The sequence below is a fragment of the Nilaparvata lugens genome, chromosome X (assembly GCF_014356525.2).
Source record: "Nilaparvata lugens isolate BPH chromosome X, ASM1435652v1, whole genome shotgun sequence".
NCBI classification, from domain to species: domain Eukaryota; kingdom Metazoa; phylum Arthropoda; class Insecta; order Hemiptera; family Delphacidae; genus Nilaparvata; species Nilaparvata lugens.
In genome coordinates, this window is record NC_052518.1 from 91,413,215 (window position 1) to 91,426,678 (window position 13,464).

Sequence of the window (13,464 nt, forward strand, 5' to 3'; positions counted from 1 at the left end):
ACCCTTGAATAGAATTGATATCCTTATTCTCATTCCATTCAACTCCTAAACTGATGTATGTACTCGCATACATACAATGAATTAGTATTCTGAAATTGATTTCTTGAATGAGCCCTCATCTCTCAGAAGAATGCTTCTCCTACTTTTGACCAAGGCTATATGGATAGGGTTAAACTGGTATCTAGAATTTTATCTAGAAGTCTATCATTAAAAGTTAAAGGATTTACTATGCTAACTATAGTGATCATATAGGGCACAAGAACTCGCTGGCGAATCACTAACAAATTTCTATTGGCCAACTATTCATGTCTCTTTCTAGTGCTTCACATCTTTGAGCCAATATATAATCCATTATAGGTTGAGTATGTATTTCACTTGCATTGATTCAAATTTCTTTGTTATCATGCATTTGCAAAGAAAAAAAGTTGCATGCTTCCACCTGAACAATAGAGAAGCTAACAGAGAGCTTAGAATTCAATTAGAAAATAAAAGCCTTAAACACAATAAGGCTCCAAAATATTTACGCGTGATACTTGATAGGACACTTTCATTCAAATAGCACCTAACAAAGACAGAAGAAAAACTGAAAATCCGAAACAATATTTTGCAAAAACTTTGCGGGACATCATGGGGAGCTTCAGCCTCTACATTACGCTCTACAGCCCTAAGCTTGTCTTTTCAGCTGCTGAGTACTGTGCTCCAGTCTGGATGAATAGCTCTCATGTTCATAGGGTTGATGTTCAGCTAAATAACTCAATGAGAATGATAGGTGGTATTCTAAAATCTACCCCTGTGGAATGGCTCCCGGTGTTGAGTCACATCCCACCCCCAAATCTTCGACGCATGAATGCCCTCACTAGAGAGTACAAGAAGATACAGGAAAATCGAAGTCTGCCAATACATGAGGATATACAAGATGCCAATCAGAGCCGTCTGCAATCTCGTAAGCCACCGGTTAGGACGGCAATTACAGCCTTAGATGTAGTTTTCAGTTTAACTGAGGCCTGGCAACAAGCGTGGTCAGCAAAGCAGAACATTGACATCCCATTTGTAGTCAAAAGTCCCCCAGGCTTCGATTTGTCTCGTAAAACATGATCGGCATTGAATAGGGTACGAACTAGTCATGGTAGATGTGCCTATCTGATGCATAAGTGGGGGAAGGCTGACTCCCTTTTCTGTGAGTGTAGAGCAGTCCAGATTGTGAGACACATCGTGGAGGAGTGCCCCAGATCAGCATACACGGGTGCACAGGAAGATTTCCTGGTGGCTAAACCAGCATCAATAGCCTACTTAAATACCCTGGAAGCATGCCTCTAATTTCAAGGTCAAAAGTGACTAAGATATTTTTATTCGTCTTATATATGAATTTTCTATTGTTTTCTTTTCTTTTCGAATTTTTTGATTATAAATGTGTTGTGTATGCTGTCATACGCTAAATAATAATAATGATAATAATAATAATAATGCGTGGCTCAGACACGGAGATCTGTTTATAGAGACAGAAGGCTTTATGATAAATATTCTAGACCAGGAAAGGGCTACTTAGAACTACAAGAAGCATATATTGAAGCTGCCTATAAATGGTGACTTGTGTAGAAGATGTGGTATGGCTCCCGAAACATTGCAACACATCATGTCAGCTTGTCAGTTGATGGCAGCTTCAGACTACTTGAGGCGCCACAACTCTGTTGCTGGGATCCTACACCAGGATCTTGCCCTGAAGTTTGGTCTAGTGGATCAAAAACTGCCATACTATCTATACAAGCCACTTTCTGTACTTGAGAATGATACACACAAGATGTATTGGGATCGCTCTGTGCTGACTGACAGGACAGTTGTGCACAACCGGCCAGACATTATCCTCATGAACAAGACAGCCAGGGAGACTATTTTGATTGATGTTGTCATACCATGTTGCCACAACTTGGAACAATATTACAATGAGAAAATATCCAAGTATTTCCCCCTGGCTGCTGAAATCAGGGATGTCTGGAAGCAGGAAAAGTTACAACTGTCCCTGTAATTATCTCTACTGTTGGAGTGATCAGGCAGAAGGTTTCAGCGAACCTCAGTCACCTTGGTGTCTCAGGGAGTGCAAAACATGGAATTCAAAAGGCGGTTGTACTCAGCACGGTGTCAATGATTAGATCCTTTTTTAATTTGACAGAATAGAGATGTACCAAAGTCTTGCCAATGGCCGACTTAGGTTACAATAAAAATGCTCACTTTGTAAGTGATGAAATAATTGAATAATAATAATAATAATAATAATAATAATAATAATAATAATAATAATAATAATAATAATAATAATAATAATAATAATAATAATAATAATAATAATTGAAAAAATCCAGTGAGGAGCAGCTAAAGTGTGCGTTGTGAAAATGAGATAGTTTGCAAAGTGAAATTTCCCACAACTATTCTACAGGGTGATTTTTTAGTCCTGTTACCCACCTTTTGATGTAATTTATAAACGGAAATTTGGGTATTAATAAAAAAATAATATATGTTATTTACAAAAGAAAATTGATATTTTATTACTCACATTTCTTAGTTACTTAAAATTATTATACCATATGCTCAAAATGTCCACCCATTGAGGTTATACACGCTCAGACTCTTTTCATATATTTAACGCATAATTTATTTTTGTCAGAGTGTTTGGAATACAGACACAGTAATTACAATTTACATGTCATTTCACTTAAATTTGCTCGGAATTTAAAGACAATCGAATACTGGTTTTGAACTTGATCTTTTGGTTGCTCACTAAAACCGGTTGATCTGTTCCAGAGATAGACCGCGTAATACTGAAGCGCTATTACCACCAATCATGTCATCCTAGATTTTAAACTCGTAAAATACTATTGCTAACACTGTTGACAATCCTATTTACAAGCTTCACATCTTAAAATTTAGTTGCCTGAATTAATTTACTCAATAGCTTATTAGTGAACTGAGATCGGCATTCTTGTTTTGCACGTGGTTTGAAGGAAATTAATTTGTTGGCTCAACTCTTAAATAAGCGTTATCCTTCTCATTGATGTAACTTCCGACTATAAATACCTTTCCTTACCTTATATTGTGCTACTCACTTCAGACTAGGAATACCTTGTATTCCTTATATCTTGTATATTGTGTTACATTGTATTACTTACTTATTTTGTTACTTACTTGTTATTTATTATTAATAACAAACTCATATAGCTCGTGCTCCTGCAACCCACCACCACCACCCCCTTTCTCAACCCCCCTTTTTTGAGGGGAAAAAATCAACGTCTACTAACAGCCCCCCACCCCCCCGATTGACTTTGGAACCCATAAAATGCCGCCAGTAGTCAGTCATTTAAAAACTGTTGACCTTTTGCGGAGACAGATTTAATTTTGAGTCCCACACCCAAGAATTTAAGACGCAGTCTGCTTACCAACTCCCCCCCCCCCACGACACTGTGGGCACCCTTGCCACAATTACTGAACTTCATTATACTGAAGTTTAAAACGCTCATCCAAGAATATTAAATATCAAGTACATTGTAGCCTGAAATTTTATTACAGTACATCTGATATGTTAGAAACGGTTATCACAACAAATCTTTCGAGGTTATCAGAAATAATAGCCCATCTTCAACAACTTCTATATTAAGTATTACAACTTTTTATTGACTCCCAATTTCAGTTAATGAAGATGTTGAAGCCTACATTAATAGTATACCCGTGATTATAATTTATTGCCTAATAAAACCGCCTTTATGAAACATTTGATTTATTGAATTGATCTCATGTTGTTACGTGCAGTTCTATTAATCCTGGAAAAGCTCATGTTTTGCATCAATTTTTATAGTTTTTCAAGTAATCTAAGGTGCGTGAGTTTATAAATTATGGTAAGGCGAGAAAATGAGAAGGTTAACTAGGAATCAAATCCGGGAATAAGAAAATACTGACTGCCTGCGATTATTACCAAGTTTTGAATACCGGTGCAATAAAATGGAAAGGCTCTATAGCTTATAATATGAATTCAATTCTTACAAAAGCATTGTCTGAATACTTGAAATCATATTTAATTCTTTGGAAAACGAATTGTCTCAATTTGATCACTTTATACTACCTATATACCTTTATATATCTATAAGAGGTACAATCTAGAAGAATTCAAAAGAAAAGTTTTGCGTCTAATCGGATCTAAATCATCCAAAGTAATTAATTTTTTTTTAATATTGCAGGGTTCAAGTAAGCCTATCTCGTGGTAGGCTGAATCTCTTCTAATATTTGTCAATCGAGTTTGAAAAATTCTAAATTGAATACTTTTGCATTCAAAACCGGATTGGATGATAAAGACCAAAATGCATTTTGAAAAATTTATAATTTTGTATAACTTTACGTAATTCTCCGATCAATTACATCAATCTTTAAGTTGATATCTTGATTGATCGTCTGTTGTAAAAAGTTGTAAATACAAACTTGAAAAGATAGCCTGTGTAAGAATAATAATGTGGAAAAATAGATAACATTACTTGCCTGTAAAGCGACTTTATATGGAATTTAAAACAAGTAGACTGGATTCTCGATGTGTCTTGAAAACAGAGATTCCAAAGAACGGGAATGATTATGATAGTTGATGAGTAAGAGCTTAAATTTTGTCTGTTACTGTACTGTCTGTACGTGGTTAAAGGAAGGAATGATAATAAGAGATAATTGGACCTACAGTTTTAGGTAGTCTCCAAACCTCTGGGGAGGATATTTTAAATATTCTTTCCAAAGAATGGACATTGATATGTCCAAAGCTCCGCCAATTTATGTAGATGCATAACAATATAGTTATTATCTATAGTTATTATATTACAAATTGCTTTTTCATATCATATACAGTTCAATAATTATTTTCTTAGTCTATATTATGTAAATTCATCTATAATTTTGCTGTATTGTAAGCTATTGTATATAAGTGTATAAGCCAGTATATATTGTAATCTACATAAATAAAGTACTCAATCAATCAATCAACCTCTGGGAAGTGATTTCACAGCCCATAACATCTAGTGCCGGTTGCACAAAAGCCGGTTATATTTTAACCGTGATTAATTCCACGAGAACCAATCAGATAAGCCATAATCTTTTAACAGAGGCGAACACCTGCATAAAACGCATATAAAACGACTGCATGCAGACGTGAGCTTACATAATTATAGAGACAGACGGATGTCTGCGAACGTTGCAACATTCGAACACCCGGGGAGAGATTTTTCCACCGTCTGTCTGCTTTTGTGTGCGTTCGCCTTGAGTAAACACCGATTTTGAAACTTTATTTTGAATCATTACAAAGTATGAATTTAAGTTGTGGAAATTCCTGACGTAATAAGAAACACACATCACATGATCCTGTTTTTTGTAAATAAGAAAGCAGACGCAGAGATAAGTGAGTTACTGGAAAAAGTCCTCTGTAATAAGCAAAAATTTGCTTACAGACTCTAAATCAACGAACGAACTTGACATATTAGTACTAGATCCGACCATTTTTTCACTATTTTCAAGGTCTAAATTCCTCTTAAATTACAAGAAACACGCGATATGTCTGAGACAAGTGAGTCTGCAAGGGATTGATGTAATGAACAACAGGCTCCATAGTAAAACATCAAAATACGTCATACACCTAAAAATTCGAAGATACATGCTGGACAAGCCAGGATAGTTTAATACACAAATTGAGTGGAATAGCTTGTCAGTTGTGTGCTATGAGAGTATGAATGAATTCTACAATTCTAGGTACTCTAAACTCTTTAGTTGATTGTTTGCTATGAATGGATTCCACAAATACCGTACTACTCTAAAGCCTGTAGTTAATTATTGTTTGTTATGAATGCATTCTACGATACTACCCTAAACCCTTGTGGTTGAGAAAAAACTAAAGTTTTGTCCCTGATATAGATAGCCTGTAGTTTTATTTCTAATAAGAATATTCATGTACTAGAATATTAGCCCCAAAAATTTTCAAGCAATAATCAGAAATCAGGTAGTCTTATCTGGTTTAAATCTCCTGAATTTTTTCAAACTGTCAATAATTTAGGTATCTACTTTTCAAATTCTAATGATAAGATTGCAAAACTCAGATGCACTGAAATCATAATGCTTAGCTGATCTAACATGAAAGTTGGCCTTGGTTGGTGCAACTATAGCATCAACGTTTGAAAATTGAAAACTGGAATTGTTTGAATTTTCAATCTCCCTATTAATGCTTAGCTGATCTAACATGAAAGTTGACCTTGGCTGGTGCAACTAGCATAAACGTTTGAAAATTGAAAACTGGAAATGTTTGAATTCTCAATCTCCCTATTTTGATCATATCAGACCACATCAGAGAAGACTTATATGTTTAATAAGTTTGTTTTATTCTATGACCCCATTTATGAATTAAGTGACACTTCGTCTCCTTCGGTGATTTATCTATGAAAAAATTAGTTCTTCAACTCATTTTTTCTTTCTATCATCCTATTGATGGATCACGTTAAACTTTCTATGTTTATGGTTTTTGCGATTCGCCCATGATAATTTCATTTTTAACTCATGTTCTTCATTTCATTCATCCAATAGATTCTTATATTCTTTTGATTATTTGTAGCTTATAGTTCTTTCTGATATTCGCAGACAACAATATCATTATTATCACTCATGTTTTCTCCATAAATCGATACGTTTTTGTATATTATTTTGATTGAATGTAATTTTCATTTCTATTCTTTTGATCATTTGTACAGTTTTTTCTGAGATTCGCCCATAACAATTTAATTTTTCACTCAAGTTTTTTTCATTAATCGATAAATTTTGAATACTTATTTACTTGATTATTTTGATTGAATATAATAATTTTAATTTCCTTTTTTTCTCTCAATTCCAGGATACCAAAACAAAAATGGTCGTATACAGAATGAAGACACTGCTGATCGTTTCGGGGTTGCTGGCATTTGTGACATGTGCCGATTACCCGCCACTGACGGAGTCTGTGCTCAAATTCATGATGGAGGGGATCTCCATGATGAACACAGAGCCTAAGGAGGTGCGCACAGTTCTTCGGGAATACGACTTTGTTATTGTGGGCGCTGGTTCAGCTGGATGCACTGTGGCGAATCGATTATCTGAGGTCAGATATTCAAAATCGTATCAATAATAAATCTATTCAATGATGAAACAATAACAATTATTCACTTATTCCATTTGATTAACCTTCCAGCAGTCGCAATGTTGTGAAAAATACAACAGTGTCGATTTTTTGCTGCACAAGACTATTGAATGGGGTGGTGTCAGTGAATGAGTCACCTATGCATTCCAAAACTTTCCCCCCATCACTCCACTGAGTTGCTGTATCAACCGAGCAATGGTTCAGTCTTTAGGTGCCATTTAGTCGCGACAGTGCATAAGTCGCACTGTGCATAAGATAGGGAAAGACTGTATACGGGGACTGTAAACGAACCAATAACACAGAATCGATGGCTATGCTTGATGTACCTTATTGGGCTATGAAATGGTAATCATCCAAATGTTTATAGGCGTAGAATAATCCAAGAAGATGGAAAAGTAATTATACAATTAATTAATATGTTTTGACAGTAGAGTACATGGCACTTGGAAAATTGGATGTTGTGAAAAATACAACACGCGACTGCTTGTGTGATTGAGTAGGGCGCGACTACCGGACGGTTAATTACTTATTTTACTTGAATCATTTGGTTGATGAATTTTAACATCAGCTACTACTATAGGTAGGCAAGAATAGGTCTACTACTACAAAGTAATATATTTTACTCCAGTAAATTTAATTTTTGTAACCAATTACTGATAAAATCGTTATGAAATATATGTGCGAAAATTATTTAACTGATGATCAATTTAAATGTTCTTAATATTTAATAACATAAATCTTCATAATAATCATAATAAATTACAATTTTCCTTTTCATTAACATATTTTTCATTGACAATGTTTTTCAGGTACATTTTCAATGTACAGGTTTCCCAAATAAACAATGTTAGTGAATAATTTAAAAGTGTAGCGTTATTTGTTTCATTCCACATTCTACAAAACAGTTCCTAATCCTAGACAGAATTCATTCAACGGTATTTGTATTAAACCAGTTATTATTGATAACACGATTCTTCAATAGATTTAGAAAGAGTAATGTGAAAGGGTATTGATGTAGGAAGAGGAGTGTAAGGGCATTGATCTGAAAATAATAACCATTAATGATGATGATAATAATAATGATAATAATGTTGTCATGCTTATTACAAAATAATGCATACTTTTTTCATGTGCAATTATTTGCATTATTCAGTTTACAAATGCTGATGGGGTTGATATTAAGTGCGTAATGGCGTTAATGTGCGCATACACAGATGTATATTCTAATATATGTATGAATTGACATATGTTTGCTTCCAAGCTTTGAATAAATAGCCCACACTTTTCTTAAACTGAAAATATCCTCCAGTAGTAGAGCTTCCTCTCTTAATTCTAGTAGACATTCATGATTATGTAGCCTAGTTGATTATGGACGTATTCTCCAAAAAATACATTAATATTTGAAAAAGTGTATATTCATTCCCATGTTGGAGGCTGAAGATGTCCTTCCTCCCAGTAAAAATGAATAGGTACAGTTTTCAATAGTGGAGATGCTTTTACAATTTCTATTTTCATTGAGAGAATTTTTGAGATATCTCCTGATTGAGAAACTTTCCAAGTTACATTTTTCCAATTTCAGGTGCCAGAATGGAAGGTGCTTCTGCTAGAGGCTGGACGAGAAGAAAACTATTTAATGGATATACCATTGGTAGCCAATATGCTTCAATTTTCTGATGCTAATTGGAAATACAAAACAATCCCTTCAAAAAATTATTGTCAAGGTAGGTCACATAGGATAACTGGAGCCACACAATTTATAGTTGATAATAGACTTAATAATATGACTTCATATAATTATTAATCTTGTTTCAACTGTGATGGGTGATAGTACATTGATTAAACTATTATAGTTAACAGAATATCATCATAGAGAAACAATAGCGTAACTTATGCTATTGTTTCTCTATGATATCATACAGATCACAGTATACATAATAGCAGATCGTTACAGGTATTATGAGTATTGAATATTATGAATAAATGAATGAATTAATAACCTGTAATAGATGATATTTTGTTGAAAAATTATATTAATTATCAGAATACCATACAAATCACAGTACTAATACAAAATTGCAGATCAGTATTCTTAATAAACAGCATGGTGGTTGAATTTAGTTAGCATAATAGAGCTAGCATAACTTGTGCTCTATGATATTACCATGTTACGATTCAACGGGATTCATTGATTTATTCATCTATTGAAATAGATATCCATCTATTAATTTCATCGTGTTAATTATACTTGATTGAAATCATTAATATAAACGTTTCCTTATCAATATGATGAAGATTATTCCTCAACCATATTTTGGATTATCATAATATGATTCTAGTATTAGCAGTCGATAATTAAGAATGTCGAGTAGCTCAGTAAAAAGTAGAATTTTTGAAAACGTATTTCAGTGGTTGAAAGGAAAATATTCTTATTTTACTCCTCAAAAACACTCTTGTACAGATTCTTATGAGTTTGAGCTTGTTATTCCTATTGCTTTCAAACAAAACATTTCAGTGGGTGAAAGAAAAAAAGTCTTATTTTATTCCTCAAAAACACTTATGTACTGAGTATATTATTCTCCTGAGTAGGCTATACTTACATGAGAATTCCATACAAAAAATTATGATTAGCAAAAGTGGAAACATATTATTCTATATAATACCGTATATGTTTATCTTATAGAAAAAAATTGTGAGCATTCAATACTTAGTATTGATCATAATATTAACAATAGTTAGTATTATAATATTAACAAACATAGGAATATATTTCCCAGGGAATAAGATGTACATTGTGCATCCTATAGAAAACATTGGAGTATCCTATGAGAAACATTATGATTAACAAACATAAGATGATGTTGTCTGTAGCTGTAGAATACAATGACCAACATTTTTGTAAACTTCAAAGGGGAGAGAATAAAATATTCTTCTATAAGTGAGATTTGGCAACCCTGATTTATTAGTTTCAGTACGGTGCTGTATTCTCTATCTTCTGCAAGCAAAATACATTCTTGAAATAATAAGACGTTGATACTGTCAATACCACTTTAATTTATAAGAAAATTAATTCATATTATAGAACCAGGTTTCGTGGTAATACCTACCAATGTAGGTAATACCTACTTTCATAGTAGGTATTATGAAAGTAGGTATGAAAGTAGGTATTGCCATGAAACCTGGTTCTGTAATATGAATTAATTTTCGAATAAATTAAAGTGGTATCGACAATATCAACGTCTTATTCTTTCAATTATGGAGAAATACTACAAGATCTCACACCATACTATCAAATTAATATACATTCTTTTCACCACGAAAACGTTGTTCTATCTATATAAAAGCAGCTGCTACAAATTATACGACCGGTATCATTTATTAAATAAACGAATAAATTAAAGTGGTTTCGACAATATCAACGTCTTATTCTTTCAATTATGGAGAAATACCACAAGATCTCACACCATACTATCAAATTAATATACATTCTTTTTACCACGAAAACGTTGTTCTATCCATATAAAAGCAGCTGGTACAAATTATACAACCGGTATCATTTATGTTTTAGCCTATAACCTATACTGGAGAACGTGTTCCTGTATTTGCTTGAAACCATGAAGCTGAATTCCCAAATATCAGTAAATGTGTCTGGTAGTGGGAATATTATTCCCATGAGTTGTAATAGGATTATTCATACTCACTCGTCTGGGCTGAGTGGAAATATTCCAATTATAACTCATGGGAATTATGTTCACTGTGCGGGTTACGTTCACTGATAGCTAATGTGTGGGAATCCGCTTCAAGAAATATTGAAATAATTTGGAAAATTTTGTTCTGTTTCGAAGGTATGGTCAACCATCAATGCAATATACCTCGTGGAAAGGTAATGGGAGGGAGCAGTGTGCTGAACTACATGATCTACACGAGAGGGCATCGTTTGGACTATGACCAGTGGGCATCTGCAGGCAACAGAGGGTGGGGATATGACGAGGTCTTGCACTACTTCATGAAATCCGAGGATATGCAGATTCCAGGGATCATGAATGATAAAGAACATCACAGCCGTGGAGGATACCTGACTATCACACATCCTCCATTCAGGTAATCATTGTTATACATAAGATTTTTTATGCATTGAAATATATTCCTATAATATGGACTGAATGAATGAAAAAGCTGTTATTCTCAAAAAACAACTTGTTACAAACATTTGAAATGTTAACTTTACAATAATTTGAAAGTAAACCAATTAAAAGTAATAAAATATGAACCATCTAATCATTGTAATGAATTATATTTTTATAACACTATGAACAAAGATATTGTGGATTTTCTCCATACTAAGGTGGAATAAAAATACCACTAAATGTCAGACATAATGTCTAACCAAAATACCACTGATTATGATGCCTTAAGTGCATTGAAACTATAGTGTGGCTCAAATAAATTAATATAATGCGGAACTGACAATATCGCTTCTATTTCACCTTAATTATATTTGTATGTAAAAATTTGTTTTATACATTACATATTAATTTCATATACTGTTGCTGATGAAATATTATGATATCTATCCATAATGAGAACACTGGGATTTTGTCAGAAATATCACTTATTCATTGTAAAATAACAAACATGTTTCGACACCAATGGTGTCATCGTCAGTGTGAACAAAGTATTAATTGTGGAACATCTCCATAATTGAAAAATTCGGTTTTAGTTGTCAAATCCACTTCTTTCAATCTCATTACAGGGCTGAATTTTTATGTTGAAACCAACACATCTTAAGTACACGTGCAATTGGATTTGACAACCAAAGCTGTGATTCTAATACCTATATTGCAGTATACTGTATATTTCTAATATGTGTGTTCATTACATTAAAATACTTATCCAACCCAATGAAAGCCAGTGTATTTTTTATATTTTATCAATAGCATGATATAAGAAGACGTTTTCAATATTAATATTACCTTTGTAATAATATACCTGCACTTCTTAAAATGTATGAATTCAGGGCTACTTTCTTGTATTTATAACATAGAATTATACTACCCTTTAAAATTAATAAAATAATAGAATAAGAATACAAATTATAACTATTAGTTTCGATGATCACATCATCGTCAGGTTATAATTAGTATTCTTCTATTATTTTATTAATTTTAAAGGGTACTATAATTTTATTTCATAGATACAAGAAAGTAGCCCTGAACAGCCTGAAAATAAGGTCTATATAGGATAATAAAAATTAATTGTTTGCATAAAACTATTAGCCTAATAAAATTTCTTGTCTATTCGAATTTCTCCAATCTTTTCCAATTTGATAATATACTTGAGGATTATTTTTATTTAAAATGTTAGATATTAAATAGCCATATGGAATGGAAACAATGCTTATGACAAACGTGATGGTTTCTTGATCCATTCCGAGCTGCGATGTATTAACACACTTTTTTCTATGTTTTTCACACGACATGCAGTCAAATATTTAAGTAAATAATCAAAAATTTTACTTATTGACTGTAGTACTTTCGACCGTCTCGCGATCATTTTCACTGTTGAAAATGATCGCGAGACGGTCGAAAGTACTACAGTTAGTAATAAGTAAAAGTTTTTGATTATTTACTTAAATATTTGACTGCATGTCGTGTGAAGACATAGAAAAAAGTGTGCTTATGATAACTTGCACTGACTACACAACAAAACTCAACTAGTGGTAATATTATATGATATTATATAAGACCAGTAGAATAAGGAAATATTTTCAATAATTCAAACCGTTGGTTACAATTATTACAAAAAACAGAATTTGATATTAGGAAAGACTGTATGTCTATATGTATTTGTGTAGACCTATATGTGTGGAGTATTTCTATATTATGTATATAAGTCTATTTCTTTATGATATCAGTTTTCAAATTTGAAGTTTATAAGTGATGTTTTTTTCATCCAGGACAAAACTGGCTAGAGCGTTTGTTAAGGCTGGAGTTGAATTGGGAAATGACGAAGTGGATTACAATGGAGCAACCCAGACGGGATTCTCATATCTACAGGTATTTCATCAATATAATTTTATTCTGATTTAAAACACATTCACAAAGTCAAAATCCATTTTATTTTCCGCAAGTAGAAGACAACACGGGTCAGGGTTTTCGTTCCATGGAAATCAATAATAGAGGCTATCTGAGGAGAGTGTTAGATTTCTCATTTTTTCCATCACCACAAAAATATATTTCAAATTCGTGAGAAATTGATCGTTTTGTTTGAAACGTTCTAGATATTCTCCATAC

At 33.0% G+C, this 13,464-nt stretch overlaps 1 protein-coding gene across 1 annotated transcript in view; it reads left to right on the plus strand.

Annotated features, from left to right (window-relative positions):
* The window catches only part of LOC111045257 (glucose dehydrogenase [FAD, quinone]), a 57,283-nt gene that overhangs the window by 40,659 nt on the left and 3,160 nt on the right, over nt 1-13,464 (plus strand). The window contains exons 3-6 of the mRNA XM_022330626.2: nt 6,893-7,135; nt 8,754-8,895; nt 11,017-11,272; nt 13,128-13,227. Coding sequence (XP_022186318.2) covers nt 6,908-7,135; nt 8,754-8,895; nt 11,017-11,272; nt 13,128-13,227 — 726 coding nt within the window. The 5' untranslated portion in view covers nt 6,893-6,907. The remainder of the gene's footprint in view (nt 1-6,892; nt 7,136-8,753; nt 8,896-11,016; nt 11,273-13,127; nt 13,228-13,464) is intronic.